This window comes from Lithobates pipiens, unplaced genomic scaffold, assembly GCF_037356315.1.
Source record: "Lithobates pipiens isolate NorthernLeopardFrog02 unplaced genomic scaffold, aLitPip1_a1.2 Scaffold_3, whole genome shotgun sequence".
NCBI classification, from domain to species: domain Eukaryota; kingdom Metazoa; phylum Chordata; class Amphibia; order Anura; family Ranidae; genus Lithobates; species Lithobates pipiens.
Window position 1 is genome coordinate 47,343,829 of NW_027507790.1, and position 23,912 is coordinate 47,367,740.

A 23,912-nucleotide genomic window follows, 5' to 3' on the forward strand; every position below is an offset into this window, starting at 1 on the left:
CTGTGTCTAAATGGACACACAGAGGATGGGCTCGGTTCAGGGGCCCCCCATAGCAAGCTGCTTGCTGTGGGGGCACTCGGCATGAGGGAGGGGCAGGGAGAGCCAGCAGGGGACCTCAGAAGAGGAGGATCTTGGCTGCTCTGGGCAAAACGTGTATAACGTGTTTGTTATATTGAAATGAAAAAAAAAAAACTAAGACTTAGTTTGGATTCACACGAGTGGTTACGGGTGCAACCACCCACAGCCAAAACACACTGCTCCATTACAGACGTACAGGACTGCCATTCATTCTTAATGCCCCCTCCCCCCCCCCCCCCCCGCATCTAAAAACGCAGTGTGTTTTCGGTTGTGGCAAATAGCATGGTGCAAAAGCACCATGCAGTTTCCCTCTGGCTGTGTTTTTAAAACTGGTGCAGGAACCTTTTCCTGTATGAAATCTGGGCACAGCAGCCCATTCAAATGAATGTATTATATATTTGTGATGGTCGTTAACAGTCACAGTCTGATATTGGTATTCGGTGAAGATGACCTCTATTATTGAGGTCTGTTTGAAGGGATAAACTACATAAGGGCAGTGTTACATGAGAAATTGTATTCATGGCAAAATTATTTGCTAAATAATTATGAAATAAGGAAGGATTACTCAGTAGTATAGCAAATAGTATTACACAACCCAGCAGCTTGGTATGAAAGCTTTGGCAACTGTTGTTTTTTACATTTTTGCTGTTAATACATTGATGGAGATTTGCAAGAAGAATGAAAGTCCCCTTTTACTTTGAAGTCCCTGCCATGCAGTAGTGTGTATTGGCTTCAACTGTACTTTTAAACAGTGCTTTCCTTTGTTGCTTTGTCACTCAAAAATCCAGCTAGCAAAATCAGTGTTTCACATTTATAACCTTATACTTTTATGGTCCTGCATTAACATCATATTCTACTAGAGGTTTGCTCTGCACGTAAATCCCATAATTGGGGGTCCCTGTATTAGGGTTGAACTGGATGGACTTGTGTATTTTTTCAAGCTGACTAACTATGTATTGAAATGCCCACAATTTTCCTATGTGAATTTTGAATAATAGCTTCTGTATGCGAGTCAACTCTTGATTTAGGTTAGAGTTTAATGGTCCTTTATCACATATTAAGTCCGTTTTACTTTTTATATCACAGGTACACTTCCAGTTGCAGAAACCTTCAGCTTCTGTCTGGTTACATTACTGTCAGATGTAGCTCATAGAGATGTGTCATTCAGAGGACAGGTAAGATGTGCTCATAGATATGCAGGTGGCGTGTTGCCTAGATTTAGTTTTCTGACAGATCTTCTTTGTAATTCTATTGCACTGGTAGGACAAAACGACAAGCTCCCACTCAACTCTGTAGCTGGTTTAAGGGGCAGTTCACACCATAGAAATGCAGTCCGTGTGCGTTCCAGATGCTTTTCTGAATGTGTGTTTTTGGTGCAGTCTAGTGCATTTTCCCCCCTCTTTTTTTTTCTAAACCTTAAATAATATGTATGTTCCAATGCATTTTGGTGCGTTTTACAGCGTTTCAGTACAGTCCAGTGCAGGAGAAATGCAGCATGTTCTGCTTTCTTCTCTAGAACTGGAACTGCACGAACTGGTGTGAACTATGCCATTGAAAATCATATAACCTACTTTCAATGCGTTTTTGATGCAGAAAAAAATGCACTGGCTTGGTGTGAATAGCCCTTAATGTAAGTAAATCATTCCAAAAGATTCTTAAAGGGTTTGTTAACCCAATACGTTAAAATTACATAATCCGCTCTATGTATTATTGTAATGTGCACCGTGTCTTTGACTTATAAAAATAATGCTGCAGTATACCTGTTTCAGAGCTCTGATCGGCAGTCACTTGGTCCACCATCTATCTCCATTCTCGGCCTGACAGCTGTAGTTTACGGGTCCAAGGATCCCCCGCCAGGAAGGTAGAAGGAGAGAGGTGGCCCCGCCTGCCGCAGCTGTCATACGAGAGAGGAAAGAGACAGCGGATCACGTGACCATCTATCAGCGCTCTGGAACAGGTATATTGCAGCATTATTTTTATAAGGCATAGACACAGGGCACATTACATTAATACATAGAGAGGATTATGTTATTTAACCATAATTTGAGCAGTGGGAGGGGGGTGGGGAGCAGAGCCGCATGGACAAGGAGCTGACAGGCAAGGAGGCAGGGGGAGGAGACAGAGCAGAGCTGCAGATGACAGAGCCACGTAAACTGACCACAGTGGCAGGACACGGCAGCCATGATACACCGTGGTTAGTTTAGAGGGCGGAGGATATAGCCAGGCAGGATCAACCAGGTATTGCAGGTGATAGAGGGGTCCAAATGACACAGCACAAACACTGGTTTCCAACTCTAGTCTAAAAACACCTGTTTCCCTACCGTCTTTCAGGACGGCCACTATGAGAGAGAGCTTGGCTCCCCCTCTCCTTGAGAAACACTGCGCCAGCCCATAAATTTCAGCTTCACCCTGCCAGACCCCAGTAAGCGGGGAGACACTGCTAGGAACCTAGTCTGACAGTCGGGGAGGCTTTGGCTATTGAGTCTTATAGGGGAGGCCGGGGCACTCCCAGGGACAGGGGTAGGTACATTCCTGACAGCAAAAGCACCCCATCTTCTCTGAGTGTGGGCAGAAGATCCATTACCCCGTTAACAGGGATGCAGCAGGGAGGCAAATCCGATCTCCCCGTATATGAATACGGCCGTAGTGGAACTCAGACGGGCCGAGTGGCAGATGACTTCACTTCCGGGGGGGGGGGGGGGGGGCGACGGATGCTTTCCCTTTGACTTGCGACTTCTGATTCCTGCGACTTCTGGGGGGCGGTGCTGATAATGGGCAGGCTGGGGAGGAGTCTGAACTCCACAGGCAACCACCAGCACGGCCATGTCGGAAGCAGAACAAAATATTACAGCGCACACATGCAAAAAAGACATTTACCTCCTGCAAGGCTATTTAAAACACCTAGACATTTTCAAAAAACATGGGAACCATATTGCTATATGGTGCTTAAGCCCACTTACTGCGACAAAGTACCCCATGGTTAGTGGGTCCTACACTAGCCATAGAATGGGAGATCTTGCTTCTCTGAACCATGGGAGCTATATACTCCTCTATATGGGAGAAATAAAGGTCTCCACTTATGACACGGGTGGACACTAATGGGAGGAACTGATGAGGGAGTGAGGTGCTCCTGCCCAAATGGATTTGGTCAGAATGTTGGAAGCAGATGCCCAGACAGCGCACAGGGATGCTAGCTCCAGCCATCCTAAGGTAAGTGTACCCTGGGGAGGGGTCCTCCTTACCTGGGATTATCTCCCCTCCACGGGTGGGCCCTCTGGGTGGTCAGAGGTGAGGGAGGCTCAGGTCCTTACCTGTTAACAGGCCTTTAGCATTTCCCAGGGTTGTTACACATGTGTTTAAGGGAGGCGGGCCTAGCGGGTTCAGTGAAGGAGCTTGCCTCCACTTTTCAGTCATTGGAATCCCTGTTTGAAGGCTTCCAAATTCCCACCACAAGCCCTTCACCTGCACCCCAAATCACAACCCGTCCACATGCACAGCAAGCTTCAGCGCTTGCACAGATGGCCATCCCTACTGCAGCGGAGGGAATCGACAGGGAGGAGACTAGGGAGTAACCGGATAGTGCAACCTCAGGTTCCCAAGAGGAATTGGAGGGGGAAGACCAGGACGAGGAGGCCGGGAAACCCTCATGGTACAAACTCACCCTGGCAGAGGTAGAGGATCTCTTGGGGGCTATTTAAACTATGCTTGGAAATCAGAGGGACAAAAAAAACCCTGACACTCCACAGAAGCGCAAAGGGGACCCTAAACCAGAGGGGGAAAAGAAAGTCTGGGGCCAAAGGGGCAAGGGCAGTGGGGGTGCAATTTTTCGCCCTTCTGAACACCCCCGAAAAAGCCAATGACACTCCAACCACGGTGGGAGGAAGACTGGGGTTTGTAAGGAGGAGGTACCGCCTGGAAATTACAAAACCACCTCCACGAAGGCGAAAGGTCACACAACTTCCCAGACGTGTGGAGAATGCAGAGGCCCTATTGGGGGCATTTAAAGAATTGGAGGAGCAAAACGTAGTGTGCAGGGTTCCAGAGGGGGAGAAAGGTGGGGGTTTCTACTCTCATGTGTTTGTAGTACAGAAACCTTCAGGGTACAGACTGATCCTGAACCTGAAACCCCTGAACCAATCTGTATCCTACAAGATGTTTCGTATGGAATCAATCTTTATGGTCAGAATGTAGCTACCCCAAAATTGCTGTATGGCATCAATAGACCTCAAGGATGTCTACCTCCATATCCCTATCACAGAGGTTTTCCAGAAATGTTTCCATCTAGTGGTAAACTTAGAAGGAGAGACAATTCATCTACAGTTTCAGGCGCTTCCATTCAGCCTATTTTCATCACCCCGGGTTTTCACAAAGGTCATGGCAGAGACGATGGCTTTTCTGCGTGTCAAAGGGGTTGCAATAATTGCTTCTCTGGATGGTCTGTTTCTCTTTACAGCGTCCCCGAAACCGTTAACCAAAAACCTAGAACTGAGAGGTCTGGGTTAGTTGTTAAACCTCAAAGTCCAGTTTGATACTGTCTCAGCAGATTACCTACCTGGGGTATCTGTTGGATTCCACTCAGCTGAGAATTTTTCTGCAGGGAGAAAAACTAAGGAAACTGGACAAGGCAGTAGCTTCTCTTCAGGACAACCAGCTAGTCTCTATAAGGTCGGCAATGTCAAGATTGGTTCTGCTAACCTCAGCCATCCCAGTGTTTCAGTGGGCAGGGCTACATTTTTGTCCCCTTCAAACCTTTATCCTAAAAATATGGGACCACAGTCAGTTGTTAGACATCCTAGTAAGTATTCCACCTCAAGTAAAAAGGTCCCTCTGGTGGTGGAGGAAAGTGGTGAACCTGTCGCAAGGGCGTCTGTGGGTCATCCTGGTCTTCAGGGGGGTGACCACGGACGCAAGCGTCACCTAGGATCCCTACTGGCACATGGCACTTGGAGAGGTGAGGAGCTCAAGAGATCATCCAATTGGAAAGAACTGAAAGCCGTCGGGTTGGCACTCAGTTCCTTCAGAAAGCAACTACAAGGCCCCCACATTTAAGTACACTCAGATGACAACTCTGTGGTTGCTTATATAAACAAGGAAGGTGGCACAAGGAGCAGAATTCTGTTAGCCCTAGCAACAGAGGTTCTGAGCTGGGCCAAAACCAATGCTTTGTCCCTTTGTTTATCTAAAAGGGGAAAAGAATGTAGTGGTGGACTTTCTCAGCAGAAAGCGGCTAAGAGAGGGCGATTGGGTCCTCAAGCAGGAGGTCTTCAATCTCATATCCAGAAGATGGGGACTCCCGGAGGGAGGTGGCCCTTTTTGCGACAAAGAACAACACAAACCCCCCGTTTCTTCTCCTTGAGCAAGTGGGAAGACGCACTAGGGGTGGATGCTCTAACTCGGAACTGGTATTTTACAAAATGCTATGCCTTCCCACCACCCGTCCTTCTGCCGGCAGTGCTAAGAAAATTCTGGTGGCACCACACTGGCGCAAAGGGTCCTGGTTCTCGGTCCTAAAACAATTAGAAGTAGAGCCCCCATGGTTTCTGCCAGTCCAGGAGGACCTTCTTTCCCAGGGTCCGGTCCTTTGTCCCCAGGTGCATCAATGTAACCTTGCTGCCTGGCTACTGAGGAGGGTTTGCTAAAAATCCAAGGGGTTTTCAGAGAAGCTATTGTCCACTGTGCTCAATAGCAGAATGAAACTGACACGCTTAATATACAGGAAGGTCTGTTAATGACCTATGTGCAGGAAGCTCATAGGTACAGAGCCCCATAGCAGTCCTGGAATTTTTACAATGCAGGACAGACAAGGGGTTAGCCATGAGCACCTAATAAAAAAGCAGGTATCAACAGTGCATTTTTGGAGAAACCTCTGGCCTCCAATCCTTGGGTGGTCAGATTTTTCAAAGTACTACGGAGATAGAAACCGGTTCAGAGCCCACCCTTCTCCAAGTGAGACCTATCCTTGGTTTTACAGGCCTGCCAGGAGGGCCAGTGAAATTGAAGCTTTATCAGTCAGACCTCAGTTTTTGTGTTGTTTTCCCTCACCGAGTTGTTTTCAAAATGGATCTGGCTTTCTTACCTAAAGCGGCTTCAAAGTTTCATAGAAGTCTGTAGATATTGCCCACTTTCTGCCCTAATCAGGGAATTTAAATTTCATACATTAGATGTAAGGAGTAGTACTTGTAGTAGTATCCTGTAGTACTTGGAGCTGACAAAAGCCATAAGGAAGACAGATTCCTTGTTTGTTTTGTTTTCGGGGGGCAAGAAAGTGGTACAAAGCCTCCAAACGCACTATTGCTAGGTGGCTTAAGTTAACCATTGGACAGGCCTATACATTAGCAGGAAAGGAAGTTCCCATTGGTATAAAATCACACTCTACTAGAGCTATGACAGCGTCTCAAGCAGAAAGGGCTGGAGCGACGCCAGAGCAAATTTGCAAAGCAGCAATATGGTCCAGTTTTGCCACCTCTGTAAAGCATTACAGGGTGGATTTGATGTCAGCAAATGAGCAAGCCTTTGGGTGAAAGGTTTTGCAAGCCATAGTTCCACCCTAAGTGGTAAGTGCTCATCTATCCTATCATAGTGGCAATCCTGAAAGACGGTGTGGGAAAATTAAAGTTACGCTTACCGGTATCCTCTTTTCCAGTAGCCTTTCAGGACAGCACGAGTTACCCGCTCGAATTTATGGGGGGGTCTTGAGGAAAACCTCAATACAGGCACAATAGTAATATATGGGATGGGATGTTATAAATGTGTTCTGGGTCTCCCCAGCTGACCGGAGGTGCTCTTAGAAAAAAAACCGAGGTCTGGCAGGGGGAAGCTGAAATTTATGGGCTGGCGCTGGCAGTGGGGGCACTTGTTCTGGTGACTTTGGGGTCTCCAATGAATTCCCTTAATTTGCATGGATTTCCTCTCACTTCCTGTTTGGCTTTGGGACAGGAAGTGAAGGGAAACCTCCGCAATGGGACCCAGATGGTGAAGTAAAATCTGACAGGGGACATAACCCTCCCTTACCCTATCCAAAATGAAAAAAATAAATGTTGGCTATAGTTCTACTTTAAGGCAAAAGGCAGCAGGTGCAAGTCAGTGGGGTGAATGAAAGGGCAAATCTGGCCAGCGAATGTGTTTTATGCCTGAGACATCATTTGATGATGATTGGCAAGAAAATAATTTACTGACTAATGTCCCACATGCATTATTAGAGGTGTTGTTGAAGTCCCTATGTGCGTCTTGTTTTAGGAATCCTACTAGCAGCAGGAATGTTATAAGCTTGCTTCCTTTGTACACAGAAAGGCTTTGATAATATGTGTCACATTTGGCATCTGTTTATGTCTACCATGTGTACAGGGGTCACGTGTCATATACTGTTTAAACGTACACTGTTCCTTATACAGAAAATCTCAAGGCATTTTGCCCGTAAAGGGCTCTGTGAATGCAAGCTCTAAGGAAAGCTATGACTTCATTCCTGTCATCCATATCTCTCTGGCAATAGATAACATGTTTGTATGTCATGTGTCCTCAGATATTGGAGACAATCTTGGATGTGATGCAATGTCTTCTTGGAATGTGCCAGTCTGTACAGATTCAGGACAAAGGTGAACTGCTTATATAAGACCAGATTTTGCATATGATTAATTTTGGCCCCTTTTCAGTCTGTATGTGTTTGTAATGATATGTTAGGTTTATGTTTAATGGGGCATGTCAGAGGTATTATTTTCTAGTTAAAAAAGAATTGATTTTGTTTTGATCTATATGCACACAGTTTTCCAACCCTTCCCCATCACGTCATCACGCAGTTACATTGGACTAATGTGCATACTGCTGTTTTATTCCCATTTTTTTTTCACTGCAGCTTTTATAATAACATGAGTTTATTATGTACTCTATACTTGTGTTTAAGAAAATGTAAAACATCCCTGCATTCTGATGATGTCATGATGGATTTTGTAAGGCCCCTATCAGACGGGGCGGAATTCGTCGAAGTGGACCCACCTACTCAACAAGGGATCTCTCCGCTGATCCCCGCTGAGCAGGCGGATAACAGGACAAGACACAGCCCGCTGTTCTCTGTGGGGCGGTCGGATGTTAACTGACTACATTTCCATCTCTATCTGATTGTCATCTAATCCAATCTGCTAGATGGATGGCAAACATATCCCCATCCATCTGTTTTTTGCGGATCGGATGCCGGCGGGAGACAGCGGACACATGCTGACATCCATGCCCCATAGAGAACAATGGGTGGTCTGAACGGGTCTGCCTGAAAAACGAACAGGCAGACCCAATCGATCCGCTGCTGTGAAAGGGGCCTAGCTCAAAAAACTTGGGTGTGTGGTATTTAATTTTCTGTAGTTTGGGCACATCCGTCCTTGTGCTTGCATTCATCGGTCTATCTATTGATTGCGTTTTACATTGTATACAATTTACAAGCATATTAGAAAACCTAGCTGATATGTTCAGATATAAATGATATAGAAATGTTATGTTTGTATTCTTGCCTTTATGGTGTCTGCATTTGCTGCACAATATAATAAATCTCAGTCATCCTTTTCTGCAGAGTACCTGTGTAAATATGCAGTGCCCTGTTTGATTGGCATCTCTCGGGCATTTGGACGATACAGCAACTCTGAAGAATCTCTTCTGTCTAAGCTGTTTCCCAAAATCTCTCCTGAATCATTAAAGGCTCCAGAGGAGCTGGAAGGGATCCGCAGGCGCTCTTTCAATGATTTCCGATCTATTCTACCAAACTCACTGCTAACAGTATGTCAGGGGGACTCGCTGAAGAGGAAGACCAGCAGTGTATCTAGTGGGTCACAGGTATAAAATTGTAATATTCACTTTCTGCTATGTTTAGAAACGTTAGGTGTGTTTGAGTGCTAATATCCTTTTTATTGCATACCAGAGTGACAGACTTAATGTATTAGTTGCCCATGCATCATAGTCTTTTACGGTTTTACATTTATCCCTAATAAAGTAAAGTACAGTTTAAAATTGTCATGCAGCTGTGGTAACATAACCAATTTTACTTAAAAAAAAAAAAAAAAAAAAAAAAAGAATAGATTTTACTGTATCTATAGGCACCTTTCAAAACACCCAAGATCACCTTACAGGATAGAACCAAAGCAACAAAAAATAAATAAAATATATATATATTGCGTAAACATTAACGACAAAAACAAATCAATGAAGTCAGACAGAATATGCTAGTTTAAAGCGATTGATTTTAGAATGTTATTTGAAGATGGGTAGGAAGTAAATGTTACAGATGTCAGGAGGTAGGGCGTTCCAAAGTCGAGAGTTAGGGCGATTAAAGGCTCTAAGTCTCAAAGTGCTCAAGTGGGAGGATGGAACATTGAGATGGATGGAAGAAGCAAACCTGAGAGTGCGAGAGGGTCTACTGATATGCAGGAGTTCAGAAAGGTATGGAGGAGCAACGTTGTGAATGACCTTAAAGATAAGTAACTGAATCTTGAAATCAATAAAATATTTGACCTCAAGTCAGTGGAGGTGCTGAAGGACAGGAGTAATGTGATTAAAGGAGGGGGTTGGTGATAACGCGGGCAGAAGAGTTCTGAACGAATTGTAGTTTATGGAGGAACTTGAGAGGGAGACCAAAAAGAAGGCGGCTGCAATAATCTATGCGGGAAGTGACCAGATTGTGAACAAGAATGGCAGTGCTGTTGGGTGTGCGGAATGGACGGAGGTGATTAATCTTAGGTAGATGAAAATATGCTGACTGAGTAACATAGATAAATAGTATACTATCAAGGATGATAACCAAACTATGTACCTGAGGGGAGAGAGAGGCTATGGAGTTATCAATATTAACGGAAAAACTGTTAAGCTTTGTCAGGGTGGATTGCGTACCAACGAGGAGAACCTCGTTTATCATGATTTAATTTGAGAAAGTTGGAAGAAAGCCAGGATTGAATTTCCTGTAAACAGTATGTAAGGGATTTGGAAGGGAAGAATGGTGGTAGTAGGTTTAGTGGAAGGGTAGAGCTGGGTGTCGTCCACATAGCAATGGAAGTGGATGTTTTATTTACGACATATGAGACAAAGAGGAAGAAGATCGATTATGAGCAGATGGGGCCCCAGGACACAACCTTGTAGAGAGTGGAGATTTGAAAGATTTGAGTTTGATGAATGGCCAGAAAGATGAGATTTAAATTAGTTCAGGGGTGTGTCAGTGAATCCAATGGGGGCTAATCAGTCAAGGAGGATGTTATGAGAAATGGTATCAAAGGCCGCACTCAGATCGAGGAGGATGAGAATAGTTATGAGTCAACTGCCATGATGAGATCACTTGCGATTCTTACCAAGGCAGTTTCAGTGGTATGTAGAGGACGGAAACCAGACTGAAATTGATCGAATGAGTCAGAGTCCGAGAGGTAAATATAGACCTGAGAAGCAACTGTTTTTTCCAAGGATTTTGGATAGAAAAGGAAGGTTGGAGATGGGCCTAAGCTTACTGAAGTCAATGGGGTGTGCACCAGATTTGGGATGGGAGTTATTACAGCTGTTTTGAAAGTTCTGTTTTATCTCTTGATAATATTGTTAAAGCTCATCTCCACAGAATTATTTTCTTTTAAATGTTTTTTTTTTTTTTCTCTGTGCTACTACTGGGGAGATTTTCTTTCATGGTCTTTCCGTGTGACACCCATTCAAGAAATAGGAAAAGCAGTTGTAACAGGAAGACACAGAACACAATAAAAAAAAATTAGGGTTGATTTGATCTTGCACTAGAGACCGTTCATTTTACAAAATGAATGATGGGAAATAAGGTAAACCAGCGTTTATTTGAAAATCCAATTCTGTGCTTGGGTGGGGGGGGGGGGAGAGAATCAAAAGTGCATAATTTGTCTGAGGTGATCTCAGCTTCATTTTATTTATCATGTTTCCTGAACATTCACTTTGAGCAATCACTGTCTCAGTAAATCCACATTCACATGCAACAGTCTCTATCTCTATCCCTTTAGTAGATCAACAAAAAGTAAAACCTTTTTTCACTGTGTTAAAACTACAGTATATTTTTGATTCCGTTACCCCATTGGAAACAGGACAGGAAGTGATGACATATGACAGAGGCTTTACTCCTTTCCAAAACAAAATAAAACATTTTGATCAATGTTCGCTTATAATGTGTTTTGTAACTTAAGTCTCGTTTTTTGGTGTTTAGGTTAGCCCTGATCGTGTTGTCCCCCCTCCTGGATCTCCAGCAGGGTCTTCCATCCCGTACTTTGAAGGTAACATGGCATGACTTGTGGAAAGAGGCTGGTTCCCACCCAGCAACAAAGTGACGTGACTGTATCTGGATGAAATACATTTCATTACACATTTTCCGATTTGCACACATTTGCAGTTTTTTTTTTTAGTAGATGGTAAAACTGCAGGCAGTTCATTACTACTTGTGCATTTAGATATGTTGCCATGCATTTTGAATTGAGCTGCACTTTTCTGAAATTTAGTACCTCATTTTTCACATGGGTTGTGAGCATACCTAAAAACTTTCCTGTGGCACACATCAAATAATGCACCACTAATCCATTAGGACACATTGAAATGCATTGTAGTGTTTTGTTTCCATCACGCTTCCATTAACGCAAATGAGAATACAGAAAAATGCAAACCAAATTTTTTTTTGCTCTCATTGCAATGGGCACTTAAATTTACATTGGCTTTTTTTGTGAAATTTTGGAAAACTGTACTTCTTAACACTGTTGTATTCTGTTGGAGAATAGTCTATTACCATGAATTTTTGATTACTTGGTCCCAATATACTGCAGCCTACAGGAAAAGTAGACTCTAGGCACATAGAAACTGAAGCTTTCTACCCCAGGCCCCTAGAGGCTATAAAACCTCCCTCCTCACACCTCGCTACTTAGTGTTCTCAGGAAAACGGTTGTCTCCTTCATCTCTCACTTGCAATTTTTTGCTTTAATTGGAAGACCCTCTCTACTATCAACAGCTACTGGTAGATTCATGTTGTCTACTGACAATCCTGGAAGTCTCTCCAGTTATGCGTTTTTCTGCACATGACTGCACATGTATGTGTGAACAAGAAATATAGAAAGCAATTGTTCACCTATCACTGAAGACTCCCTGTTGTGAGAACTGGCAGACTAATGGCTCTGCAGTGGCTGAGACTGTATATGTGATATTTTTACAGAGACAACTGTATTTAGCGGTATCACAGGAACTTTCCTGTATATTTGCATAGACTTTTATACTAGTATTATACTTTACTTTACTATTTTGCATTAACATTGTACATTGCATCCCTTCTTTTATTAAGACTTGGGTGCTATTCACTACTATTAATTCTAGTCTGCAAACCCATCACTAGTAATAATGTTCTTTCCATTATCTGGCCAATACAGCTTGCATTGTACAGCAGTGGGTCTGTTTATTCTCTCTGATTTTGTCAGAGCCTCTCCAGGGGATTCGTGGTCAGACATGGAGTCCCTCCATGTTCTAGATGAAAGCATTCCACTAGCTATTTTTTAGAAGGAACTTGTGTCCTTTCTAATCAAGAATGTGTGTTTTTCTCTAGATTACACAGTTTTTCTTTTTTCCTAGAACTGGTCTGGGCTTGGTTTTCATAGACGTAAAGGCTTCTCATTGAACTCTAACTTTTTGAGGAGTTTTTCTTGTTGGGAAATTGTCTATACCTTCTCTAGCTTTACCACCTATGTCCCATCTTAGAGATTTTTTGACTGCCCCTACATGTTCTCCTTTTTTTTTTTTTTTTAAGGCTGCTAGCATTAACACTCAAGCTACTTTCACACTGAAGATGTTTTCAGGTGTTAGAGCTCTAAAAATAGCGCCTGTAAATCTCCTAAAAAACATCTCCCATGGCTCCCCAGTGTGAAAGCCTGAGTGCTTTCATACTGGGGCGGTGCGCTAGCGGGATGTTACAAAACGTATATAGTGTGGTCATAAACCGGCCTTGCCAATTGGAATGCATGAGCAGTGCTTCGGAAGCGCCACACCACGGGCGGTTTTAACCTGTTCTTTGGCCTCTAGCAAGGGTTAGTGCCCCGCTATTGGCCGAAGAGGGCCGCTTAAATGACAGTAAATCGCTGTTAAGACGAGCGATGCTTTACCGCTAACTTGGTGCGGCCCCAGTGTGAAAGTAGCCTTATTGTGTTGTCCAGATATTTGTTGTGTACATTTTGTGTGACACTTCGCTGGATACTAGCCAAGTAATTTCTCTATTAATTTGTCCTTTTGTCCAGATCTGCAGGGCTGGTTTGTGGAGCAAACAACAAGGCATTGTTGGACTTATCCTTTCTGGAGGACCATCTTTTTGTCACTTTCCTGGGTGTCATAATTTTAAATGTGATGGGGTAAAATGATCATTTCCATTCCTTCAGCTGACAGATGTCAAGGTTTTTTTTTTCAGGCTTTTGTCACCTTCCAGTGTCTGGTTGTAGTGTGGTGCCATTAGAATGATTTCTTAAGCCAATTGTTTTTTTTACTTCAGAAGGTCTTAAAGTTTCTCTGGTTTCCAGTTCCACTGTTTCCAGATGGATGCAACAGGTTGTTGTGTAGGCCTATACATTGTGGGATAGATGTTTTCTTTTCCCAATTAAAACCCACTTCTCCAGGGCAGTGAGTTCTTTATGGGCTTTTTGTTATGCTTCTGCATCTTAGATTTGCGTGGCTACAATCTGGTCTGCAGTTCACACATTCTCTGTGTGCCACAAAGTTTTTGCATCTCCCATTGTGGATCCTAGATTCAGTTAAAACATTTTGCAAGTGGCCATCTAATGCCCATTTTTTTCCCCTTGTTGTTATGGGCTTTTTCCTGTTGAGGTGAACACCTTAGTTTGTGCCTGTCCACGTTTGGACTGCTTGCTTCAACTGACAAGGTGTGAGAGGTTATAGCCTGTAAAAAGCTGCCCTTCAAATTCTGTGTGTTTAGTTTCCATTGCTGCTGTAGGTGGCAGTGTAACCCTTGGTAGCTTATTACAATAAAGCTGTGTCCAGGGACAGAGGACGGTATATGCGAGAACTCTTGGAAACGCATGCTACTGTGTTTTAGTTTGAATAAGCAGTGCAGTGTTTTCAGACCTTTTAGACATCCTGCCCCCATGATTCTTTATAATTCTGGTTCAAAATCCTCTGTACTATAACTATTCGAAAGTGCTTGTAACAGATGCTCTAATGGAAAAAGATGGTTTTCTATTTTCACACCCTGCATTTTTACTGTTTCAATCCCCTCAGGTTCCTATCTGCCAGATGGCAGTGCAGTAGACCCAGATTATTACCTCACCACCATCAGCTCCAGCTTCTCTGTGTCCCCTCTTTTCACTGGTGTAAACCACAAGGATTTTGACATTCCACAAGAAACCCTACGTCAACTACAGAGCATGGTATGGTCACACAATCTTTCCTTTAGACAAACCATTTCAAAGAAGATAGATTTACCTTAGATGTAGTTACCCAATATATTACTTTCTCAACTGGTTAGAGTGGAGTAGTAGTCTTAATTCTTTAATGCCATTTAATGGAGCTTGTGTTGCAAAGTAACAGGTTCACTTTAATACACAGCCTTCCTTTGTACATACTTCTCCCTGCCATTGTGGGAGCAATGAGATACACGTGGTACTTTAAGGTATTGTAATTGTGCGGTAGATTCACTAAAGGCGAGTAGACCGTGCACATTGCAAGTGCAGTTGCTCCAGAGCTTAGTAAATGAGGTAAAGTTTCAAGAATACCCAATCACATGCAAGGGAAATAAAGAAACTGCATTTTTTTAATCGGCGAGTTTTATTTTGTATACAGATTATGGCTAAGAAACTGCATTTTTACTTGCACATGATTGGATGATAGAAGTCAGAAGAGCTCCCCCTCATTTAATAAGCTTTAAAGCACCTGCTCCTGAAGAGTGCAACTACACTTCCAAAGTGCACTGTCTGTAAATTGCCGTTAGTAAATCAACCTCAATGTGACTCACATGCTTCCTTCCATTTTAGAGCATTGCTTGACAGTTGGCCAAGCTCTTTCACATGTGGGTTGGAACAGAGTTGTACGCTCTGACTGAAATATAACCTGAGCTTATGTCTGATACACACGCTGGGTTAAATGAAAAGAAAACTTGCAGGTCGCTGTACTATCACAAGCAATCTTAGTACAACAATCTCGTTTTCTGATAGGGGGGCTACTCCCCCCGCGAGAACACGGTGATCAGTGCTCACAGCCATTGACTGCAAGCGCTGATTGGATGCTGGTTTTCCAGCATGCCTGTTCAATAAAAGCCAGTCGGTAGACCAAATAGGAGAGAGTATGCGTGGAAAGGAATTTTTTATCAACCTATCCATAGTAGCATAGAAGTGTCACTATGGTTAGGTCAATTTAACCAGTCGGTAAACCAGCTTCTGTCGGACAGGATGCTGTACACAAGGGCCGGGTGTCAGCCGGTATCTGTTGAATCGGCCAATATTGTGTGTACCAGCCTTTACTCTAGATTTCCTCCTTTTACTCCCATTGTCAATTGAAGTGGATAGGAGAAAAGAAAAGGTAAAGCTGGCCATAGAATTTTTTTTTTTTTTCTCGTTTACCAGCAGGCTGAACGAACAAATACTAACAGATTCCTCCATCCACCTAACTGAGGTGGATGGATGACAGTAAATTGTAATCTGACAGTGGGACCTGCCCTTTACAGAATACGTTGATTAGGCTATTTGCTGCAGGCACTGAGCAAGGGACCAGCCAAATTTCGATCAGCATATGGCCAGCTTAAGAATTGGATGCTATGGGGGCCAGGTTTTACGTTGGCCTGTTGCTTTACCCTGCAAGTTGCTATCTGTGGGAAGGTTTTCTTAAAAATCAACTTGTACTATTGTTATTTTACAACATAACTAACTTACCATAGATATGCGTTTTATCTTCTGATATATTTTCTCTTATATTTACCGAATAACACAGCTCCTCTCTTTAGACAATTGGGTTGTTACGCCACCTTTAGGAGAGGACTAGGCATAATATGTTAACATGTAATGAAAAAACGTAGAACTTCTAGTTCCGCCCAAGGGGTGGTCCCTTAGGTAACAACACCTCAGCCTGCCTTGCAACTTCAGTTTTATTTTGCCTAGTGAAGGAGAAGGACCTAGGAACCCTGACGTGCTCATCGGTCCATGTTTTTTCTGCAGAAGCTTTGCCTTTTTGCGCAAGTTTAAAGATCCTGTGATCTGCTATCAACAGCCGGCTGGGTGACAGGCTGGATACTCTTATCCTTGTAGTCTCCCCAGCCTGGCCAGCGAGCGTGTGCAGACCAGAGCTCCGTGCTGGGCCGGCCACGACAGGCCTGAGCTCCAGAGGCGGTCGATGAGCGTTAATGCTCTGGGGCACACATATGACCGGGCTACTGATGTCTGTGTCACAGTGTGCCGGGCCAGCAGCCACCCCATACTGATCGGAGAGTGGGTCTGTGATGGAATGTCTCCCAACTCTGCAGGACTGGTAAGTACAGCTCTCCCTGCTTCTGTGGGGCTAAGCAGCTGGGCATTCCCTGGGAGGTCGATTCGGGGGTCCCTCACCTCCCTACCTTCTCTCCCTGTCCCTTTCTTCCCTCCCCCCTCACTGTGGGGGATGCTGCATGAGGCTGCTGAGCGGTGTTGTTATATTCAGGGGCTCTCCAGGGGGGGCTCTCATCTGGGGGGGGACTGCACTGGCTGGCTGTGCCCTGGTTGTGTGTGTTTCCCTGGGGGTGTCTGGAGCCTGTACCTGTCGATCTCTGTAGCACTGTTCACCGCCATTCTCTGCCTGTTTGTTTCACTGTCCCTCATGGTATACAGTGTTCGGTGGCCATCTTTGGTGGGGCAAGGTGCAGCATGATTTCCTGTAGTTCGGCAGTCTTTTTCCCTGTGTTTATGTCCTTTATACTGGACGATCAGCAGCCATTTTCTTGAAGCCTGAGCATGTTTCAGCGCCATTTGCAGCAGCTCTGGACAGCGCAGTGGTTTTCCTGTGCACCTGGGAGCTGACACAGGCACTATTAGCTGGACAGCGCAGAACCAGTCAGGGTGATGAGTCCTGCGGGAAAGAGCCTCTCAGCCAGCAGCAGTTAGGAGGGTGGGACCATCACTGTCCTAAGTCCCCATCAGGTGGCAGACAGGGTAGGGTCAGCATGGCTTCAGAAACTGGTGTTTCTTCCCCTGAAATCCAGGCAACCGGTTCGCCTGCAGACTGTGCAGTGCCTCTGGAAGCTTTGTCGGCAGTCCTCAATTCGTTCGTTGCCAAGATGGAGGCGGTGCATGGGCGCAAAGGTGGTAAAAAGCGGCCCCTGCCCCCCCACGTCCTCCCGGGAGAGCACTGACACAGACTCGGACCCTGCTGAGGCTGAGGACCCCTGCTCTGTCGTTTCAGATGATGCTGACCAGGACCGTTCTGACAGTGAGGATGAGTCCCCGTCCGGGTCCGTGCGCCACAAAGCACTTGTTGGAGCACTTATCACAGCTGTGCGTCATACCCTGGAGTTTCAGGAGCCAGCAGATCCCTCTGCTGATGTAGCGGTCCCTTTTGGGTCCCTTAAGCCACCCTGTTCACCTAAGGTGTTCCCATTTCTGACTTATTTTGATAAGTTCATTTACAAGGAATGGGGTCGACCACAATGGCCCTTTTTGGTCCCCAAATACATGGCGGTGCGTTACCCCTTTGAGGGGAGCCTTCTCAAAAAATGGTCGGCTCCTCCGGTCGTGGATCCCCCGGTAAAAGGTTAAACAAAGTAACGCCGATCTCGGTAGAGGGGACTCCTGCATTTAAGGACCCCATGGACAGGAAGGCTGAGGCAGTGGCTCGTTCCTTGTTTACAGTTGTGGGGTCAACCATGCAACCAGTACTGGCATCCGCACTTGTGTCGCAGACACTAACCGAGTGGGCAAAACTGTTGGACCGCAAATTGGGAGAACATCAGGCTGCAGACCAACTAGTGCAAGGCCTGAAGTACATTTGTGACACAGCCCTGGATACCCTTCCTCTGTTATCCAGGGCTTCAGTGTCAGCAGTGGTGCTGCGGCGCCTGATTTGGTTAAAATGCTGGTCTGCTGACCAGGCATCCAAAAAAGGCACTTGGAGCGGTACTTGGTCATGCTATTCAACGCCACTTCCAGCCCGCTGGTTCGTTGGTCGCCAGGCCTGGAACGCACGCCACTATCGAATGCGGAAGGACCTCTTCTATGATTCGGAGAGTGAGTCTTTTGGTCAGAGCGAGCAGTCCCAGTGCCAGGTCGGGCACATAACCATGTAAGGAGCCTTTTGGCTGTCTGTTTTTTTACGTATTTTTTATTAAAATCAGTATTATGCTATGGATCTTTTTGTATTCTTCCACATTTGCCGCTTGAGTCTGTGAAGAGAGACGTACCAGCTACTGTCATTTGCATCACTATCCATATGAACAGGCATTATCCTGTACAAGCGTTATTTGACTTACTTTTTAATTAAAGTGGTCAAACGGATCTGGTAAGCAGTTTGGACTTGCATCTTCACAACTGGTGTAGTGCTGCGTTTATGGTGGAGGGAGTCGCAAGCCTTTTTCCCGACCGTACTGTTTTATCACGATATTTGTTTTCCATATTCTGGATCAGCAGAATTTATTGTAGAGACACGTCATTTTGGACTTTACTTTGCTAACTATTTTAATTATTTATGGTGGTTCACCAATGTTCACTATTATAACTTTTTCAGTGTAATGAATGTTATCATTCTATGTGCATATTTTCACTCTAGTGATTATTATATTGTCTTAAATATTTTTTTCACAGTTTTTTGTAAACTAGTGGTTTAGGTAATATTTTTCTGTAGAGCGCCCCTAATCACTGTTATCATCCAAAAAAGCCCTGACGGATCTATCCTTCCTTGGTGATCGGCTCTTTGGAGCCTCTTTGGATGACATTATTAAAAATGCCACAGGTGGTAAGAGTACACTACTCTCACAGGCCAGGAAGGCTAAGGAGCCACGCTGTGGGCAAGGACCCTCTTTCTCCGCTCACAAATGGCTTTTTCGTCTGCCCCGGGGCTTCGACCAAGCGTCCCCAGCCCAACAGGATGACCTCTGAGGGACCAAAGCGTCCCTGGAACCACAAGCCTGCGAGCAAATGTGCTACCGTATGAAGGTTTGCCCCTGCCCGCAACATGGGAGGGGGGGTCGCCTTAGGGAGTTTGCAGCCGGTGGACCTCTCAGCTGTCCGACCAATGGGTCGGTGATCTGATTTCCTCACAAAACAGATTCTTCCCCTCCAGCATACCCGTGCTCCCAGCACGCCGGGAGACCCTTTTGGGGGCGTTAACCTGGTGAGTCGCGGGGTGATCGTACCTGTTCCGGCATCGGAACATTTCCAGGGGTTCTATTTAAACCTGTTTGTAGTCCCCAAAAAGGAAGGGGTACGTCCAATCTTGGACCTGAAAGCCCTCAATTACTTTGTGAAAGTACAGAGGTTCAGAATGGAATCAGTTCGCTCAGTAGTCGCTGCACTCCATCAAGGGGACACCCTGGCATCCTTAAACATCCAGGATGCGTTCCTGAATATACCCATATGCCTCTGGCATCAGAAGTTTCTGCAATTTGCAGTTGGGGAAGCCCACTACCAGTTTGTGGCTCTCCCTTTTGGTTTGGCATCAGCCCCCCGAGTCTTTACCAAGGTATTGACTCCTGTTTTGGCGTTGCTGCGACAGCGCATGATCGCGATCGTGGGACAACTAGACGATCTCCTGAGAGCATCTTCTGCCTCAGAATTGGAGGAGGATGTGGCGATCACCATGCAGACCCTGCAGGAATTTGGGTGGCTGTTGAACCTAAAAAAGTCGGTGATCGTATCAATTCAGCATTTGGAGTACCTAGGCTTACTGCTGGACTCCATGGAAGCGAGAGTTTTTCTCCCTTCAGACAAGTTGCAGACTCTCAGCCGCGGTAAAACGGTTGATGAACCACAGGTGGTCGCCGCTGCGCTTCTGCATGCGAGTACTGGGACTCATGGTGGCCTCCTTCGAGGCAGTAACGTATGCCCAATTCCACACCAGAGTCCTGCAGAAGGAGATTTTGACAAAATGGGACAAATCTCCGTTGTCCCTGGATTGGCAGATTCAGGTGAGCCAGTTAGTCAGGTATTCCCTGATCTGGTGGCTGAGGTCCCCGACACTTCAGTCCGGGAAGTCGTTCCTACCTTTTGAAGTGGACAGTGATCACAACGGAAGCCAGCCTATCTGGCTGGAGTGGACTAATGGGAGTTCAGTCAACCCAGGGCCTCTGGTCGGTGGAGGAATCCAAGTTGCCGATTAATCTGCTCGAGCTGTGAGCGATCAGGCTATGCCTCTCCACATGGTCGATAAGACTTCGAGGGCATCCGATCATTATCCAGTCAGACAACGCCACGGCGGTGGCATACGTCAATCACCAAGGAGGAACAAGAAGCTCGGCCGCCGCACGGGAGGTCGCTCACATCCTTCAGTGGGCAGAGCAACATGTACCGGCCCTATCGGCCATTTACATCCCGGGCGTGGAGAACTGGCAGGTGGACTATTTAAGTCGCCAGATGCTGGACCCAGGAGAATGGGTGTTGCATCCAGAGGTGTTCAGGCTACTGTGCCTGCGATGGGGCACACCAGACGTGGATCTTCCGGCCTCCCGTCTCAATCGGAAGGTGCCAAGATTTGTGTCCAGGACAAGTGATCCTTGGGAAGACACATCAGGCGCGCTGGTGGCTCCGTGGGATCAGTACCAGCTGTTCTATCTTTCCTCCGCTAAAGCTGTTACCATGTCTGCTCCGCAGAGCGGAGGCCGAGGGGATCCCAGTGATACTGATTGCCCCAGATTAGCCCCAGAGTCCCTGGTACACAGACCTAGTGCGCCTGGTGGCGGACGCCCCGTGGTGACTGCCGTTACGAGAAGGCTGTCTCAAGGTCCGATTCTCCATCCTGCTTTACCATCGCTGGTTTTAATGGCATGGCTATTGAGAGCCAGGTGATGAGGAACCGGGTCTTTCGGACTCAGTGATTCCAACTATGCTGAGAGCACAGAAATCTTCTTCTCGGAAGATATATTATCATACCAGGAAGGCCTACATCTCCATGTGTGAGGAGAAAGGATGGCGTCCATGCTCATTTTCTTTATCCAGGATCCTGCTGTTTCTACAGCAAGGAGTATACCAGAAATTGGCTTTAAGCACCATTAAGGGACAAATATCAGCTTTGGCTGTCTTTTTTTTCAGCGACCCCTGGCGTCTCACTCTCTAGTGAGCACTTTTGTTCAAGGGGGCCGACATGTAGTTCCGGTGCGTCCACCGTTTCTCCTGTGGGATCTGAACCTGGTGTTATCGGCGCTTCAGAAGCCGCCATTTGAAAATATCAGAGAGATTCCCCTGTTGACTCTTTCCCAGAAAGTGGTCTTTCTAGTGGCCATCACATCGGCCAGGAGGTTTTTGGAACTGGCGGCCTTGTCTTGCAAGTCGCCCTATCTGGTTATCCACAAGGATAAGGTGGTGTTGTGTTTGCAACCTTATTTTCTGCCGAAGTTGGTTTCAGCGTTCCACATCAATGAAGACATTGTGTTACCATCTCTGTGTCCTAAGCCGACACATCCTAAGGAAGTGGCCCTTCATGCCCTGGACGTGGTTCGGGGTCTGAGGGTGTATTTGTCTGCAACGGCTCCATATCGGAAGTCAGACTCCCTGTTTGTTTAGATGGCAGTTCCAAAAAAAGGCATGACGGTCACGTCGGCCACCATTTCCAGGTGGATCAGACAGATTGTAGTAGAAGCCTACGCTTTGAAGGGGCAGGTGCCCCCCTTTCCAGTCACGGCCCACTCCACAGGGGCAATCAGAACGTCTTGGGCCTTCCGACGTCAAGTGACTGTCGTGTAAAGTGATGACTTGGTCGTCTGTTCACACTTTTACAAAGTTCTACAATGTAGATTTCAGTGCATCGGCTGATGCCTGTTTTGCAGGCGGCTGTATAATTGCAATTGAACATACATTTTTTTTCCCTGTCTTTTGGGAAAAAACGCAATACTTTTCAGTAAATGCACTGTTGCATTGTTACTGCAGTTCTGGTGCGTTTTGAGGGTAGTGCTTCTCTGTTGAGGAACACCCTGTTTTTGTTTTTTTTTTGGGTAAAAAAGTTTAGTTATTTCCACACACTGTCGTTTTTTGTTGGTAAAGTTTATTCTAGTTCCCACATGCCATGGTGGATGAAGTTTTATGCTGTTTTTCCCACCCCTCGTTTTGGCACTGATTGGGGACATCCCAATGGTCTAAAGAGAGGAGCTGTGTCAGTCTGTGAATATAAGAGAAAATAGGATTTTTTGTACTCACCGTAAAATCCTTTTCTCTGTAATTCACCGACTGACACAGTACCCGCCCCTCCTATTTTTCATTACGTTATACTGCTTTTTGACGTACTGAAGCTGCAAGGCAGGCTGAGGGGTTGTTACCTAAGGGACCGACCCTTGGGCGGAACTAGAAGTTCTGAGTTTTTTCATTACATTTTAACATTTTATGCCTAGTCCTCTCCTAAAGGTGGCGTAATAACCCAATGGTCTAAAGAGAGGAGCTGTGTCAGTCGGTGAATGACAGAGAAAATTTTTTTACGGAGAGAACAAAAAATCCAATTTTTTTCATGACTTTTTGAACATATTTTTTAAAGGCTTGCTATTAAATAGGTGCAGTATGAGACAGTAACATTATTGTATTTCTTTGATGTGTTTTACTGTATATATGAAGAGAGGTGATAGTAATGCAAACTTGATTTTTTATTTCCCTGATACTAAACAGTTTGTTTTTTCTTGCAGGTGAAGCAGATTGTGGCAGATCCAATGCTGAGCTCATTAGATTCCCTGATAAATGAAGTTACAGAGGTACTCTTTACACTTATTTATTAATGTTTTACCCAAATTATGCATGAATAATCCTAGCAGATTACTACACACAGGAAATAGGTGTAGTCTGTCCTACTCAATCATCATCTGTAATGATTATTTCTTGCTAGCTCTGTGAGGTTTGTGATTTCGAGTTCCCTACACCTGACTTTGTTATTAAAATGACATGTATTTTAGTTGCACTTTTATATGCCAACTCTCGATCACATGTTATCGCTGGTTATACAATGCAGTTAACACTGAACCTGTCATTTTGCCAGAGGCTGTAATAATTGAAAGGTTACAAACACAATTTATAACCACTAAAGTAATTAACTCAATTTACTTTTTCAAGAACCCTATATGCATATTTGTCTTCCTATTACTGGTACTGGATTATTGCACATATTATTGCACATATTACACCCTCAAGACCCACATGTCACCTCCTTCTCTCCTTTTCCCTTTAGCGTTTCACTCAGTTCTGCTCTGCTTTGCTTTCAGTGTTACACTGCGCTCCTGAGTGTATCTGCTTTTGTTTTTTCTCCACTCCATCGCTATTCTTCCCATTGTTTCCTAGTGCACTATGGGATTGATTTAGTAAAACTGGGGAGTGCAAAATCTGGTGCAGCTGTGCATGGTAGCCAGTCAGCTTTCAACTTCAGTTTGTTCAATTAAGCATCTCCAGTTTTTGTAAACCAACCCCTATGTGTACTGTCCCCTCGCTCTTTCACGATGGTCAAAGGGGCATTGATAGACTTGTGAAACACCCAGAGTACCTTTGGGCATAAAGTATACTTCCACTTTTGCAGTCAAATTTGAAAAAACAAAACACTATATATTCCTATTCACGCAGCACGCCTAAACTTTTTTTCTTTTTTTTTATATATTTTTTTTTTTACCTTTTTGGTTGTTTATTTTGTAGTAGGATTTTGGGCAGACTGCAAACTATGTTGAACGTACTGAAAGTTGAGGACAAATTGGG

General features: G+C 45.0%; 1 protein-coding gene across 2 annotated transcripts in view; it reads left to right on the forward strand.

Moving 5' to 3' along the window:
* Positions 1 to 23,912, forward strand: part of PI4KA (phosphatidylinositol 4-kinase alpha) — a 193,216-nt gene that overhangs the window by 44,767 nt on the left and 124,537 nt on the right. For both annotated transcript variants that reach the window (XM_077461622.1, XM_077461623.1), the window contains exons 4-9: positions 1,165 to 1,253; positions 7,598 to 7,670; positions 8,633 to 8,892; positions 11,255 to 11,321; positions 14,305 to 14,453; positions 22,862 to 22,927. In XM_077461622.1, the coding sequence (XP_077317748.1) occupies positions 1,165 to 1,253; positions 7,598 to 7,670; positions 8,633 to 8,892; positions 11,255 to 11,321; positions 14,305 to 14,453; positions 22,862 to 22,927 (704 nt within the window). The remainder of the gene's footprint in view (positions 1 to 1,164; positions 1,254 to 7,597; positions 7,671 to 8,632; positions 8,893 to 11,254; positions 11,322 to 14,304; positions 14,454 to 22,861; positions 22,928 to 23,912) is intronic.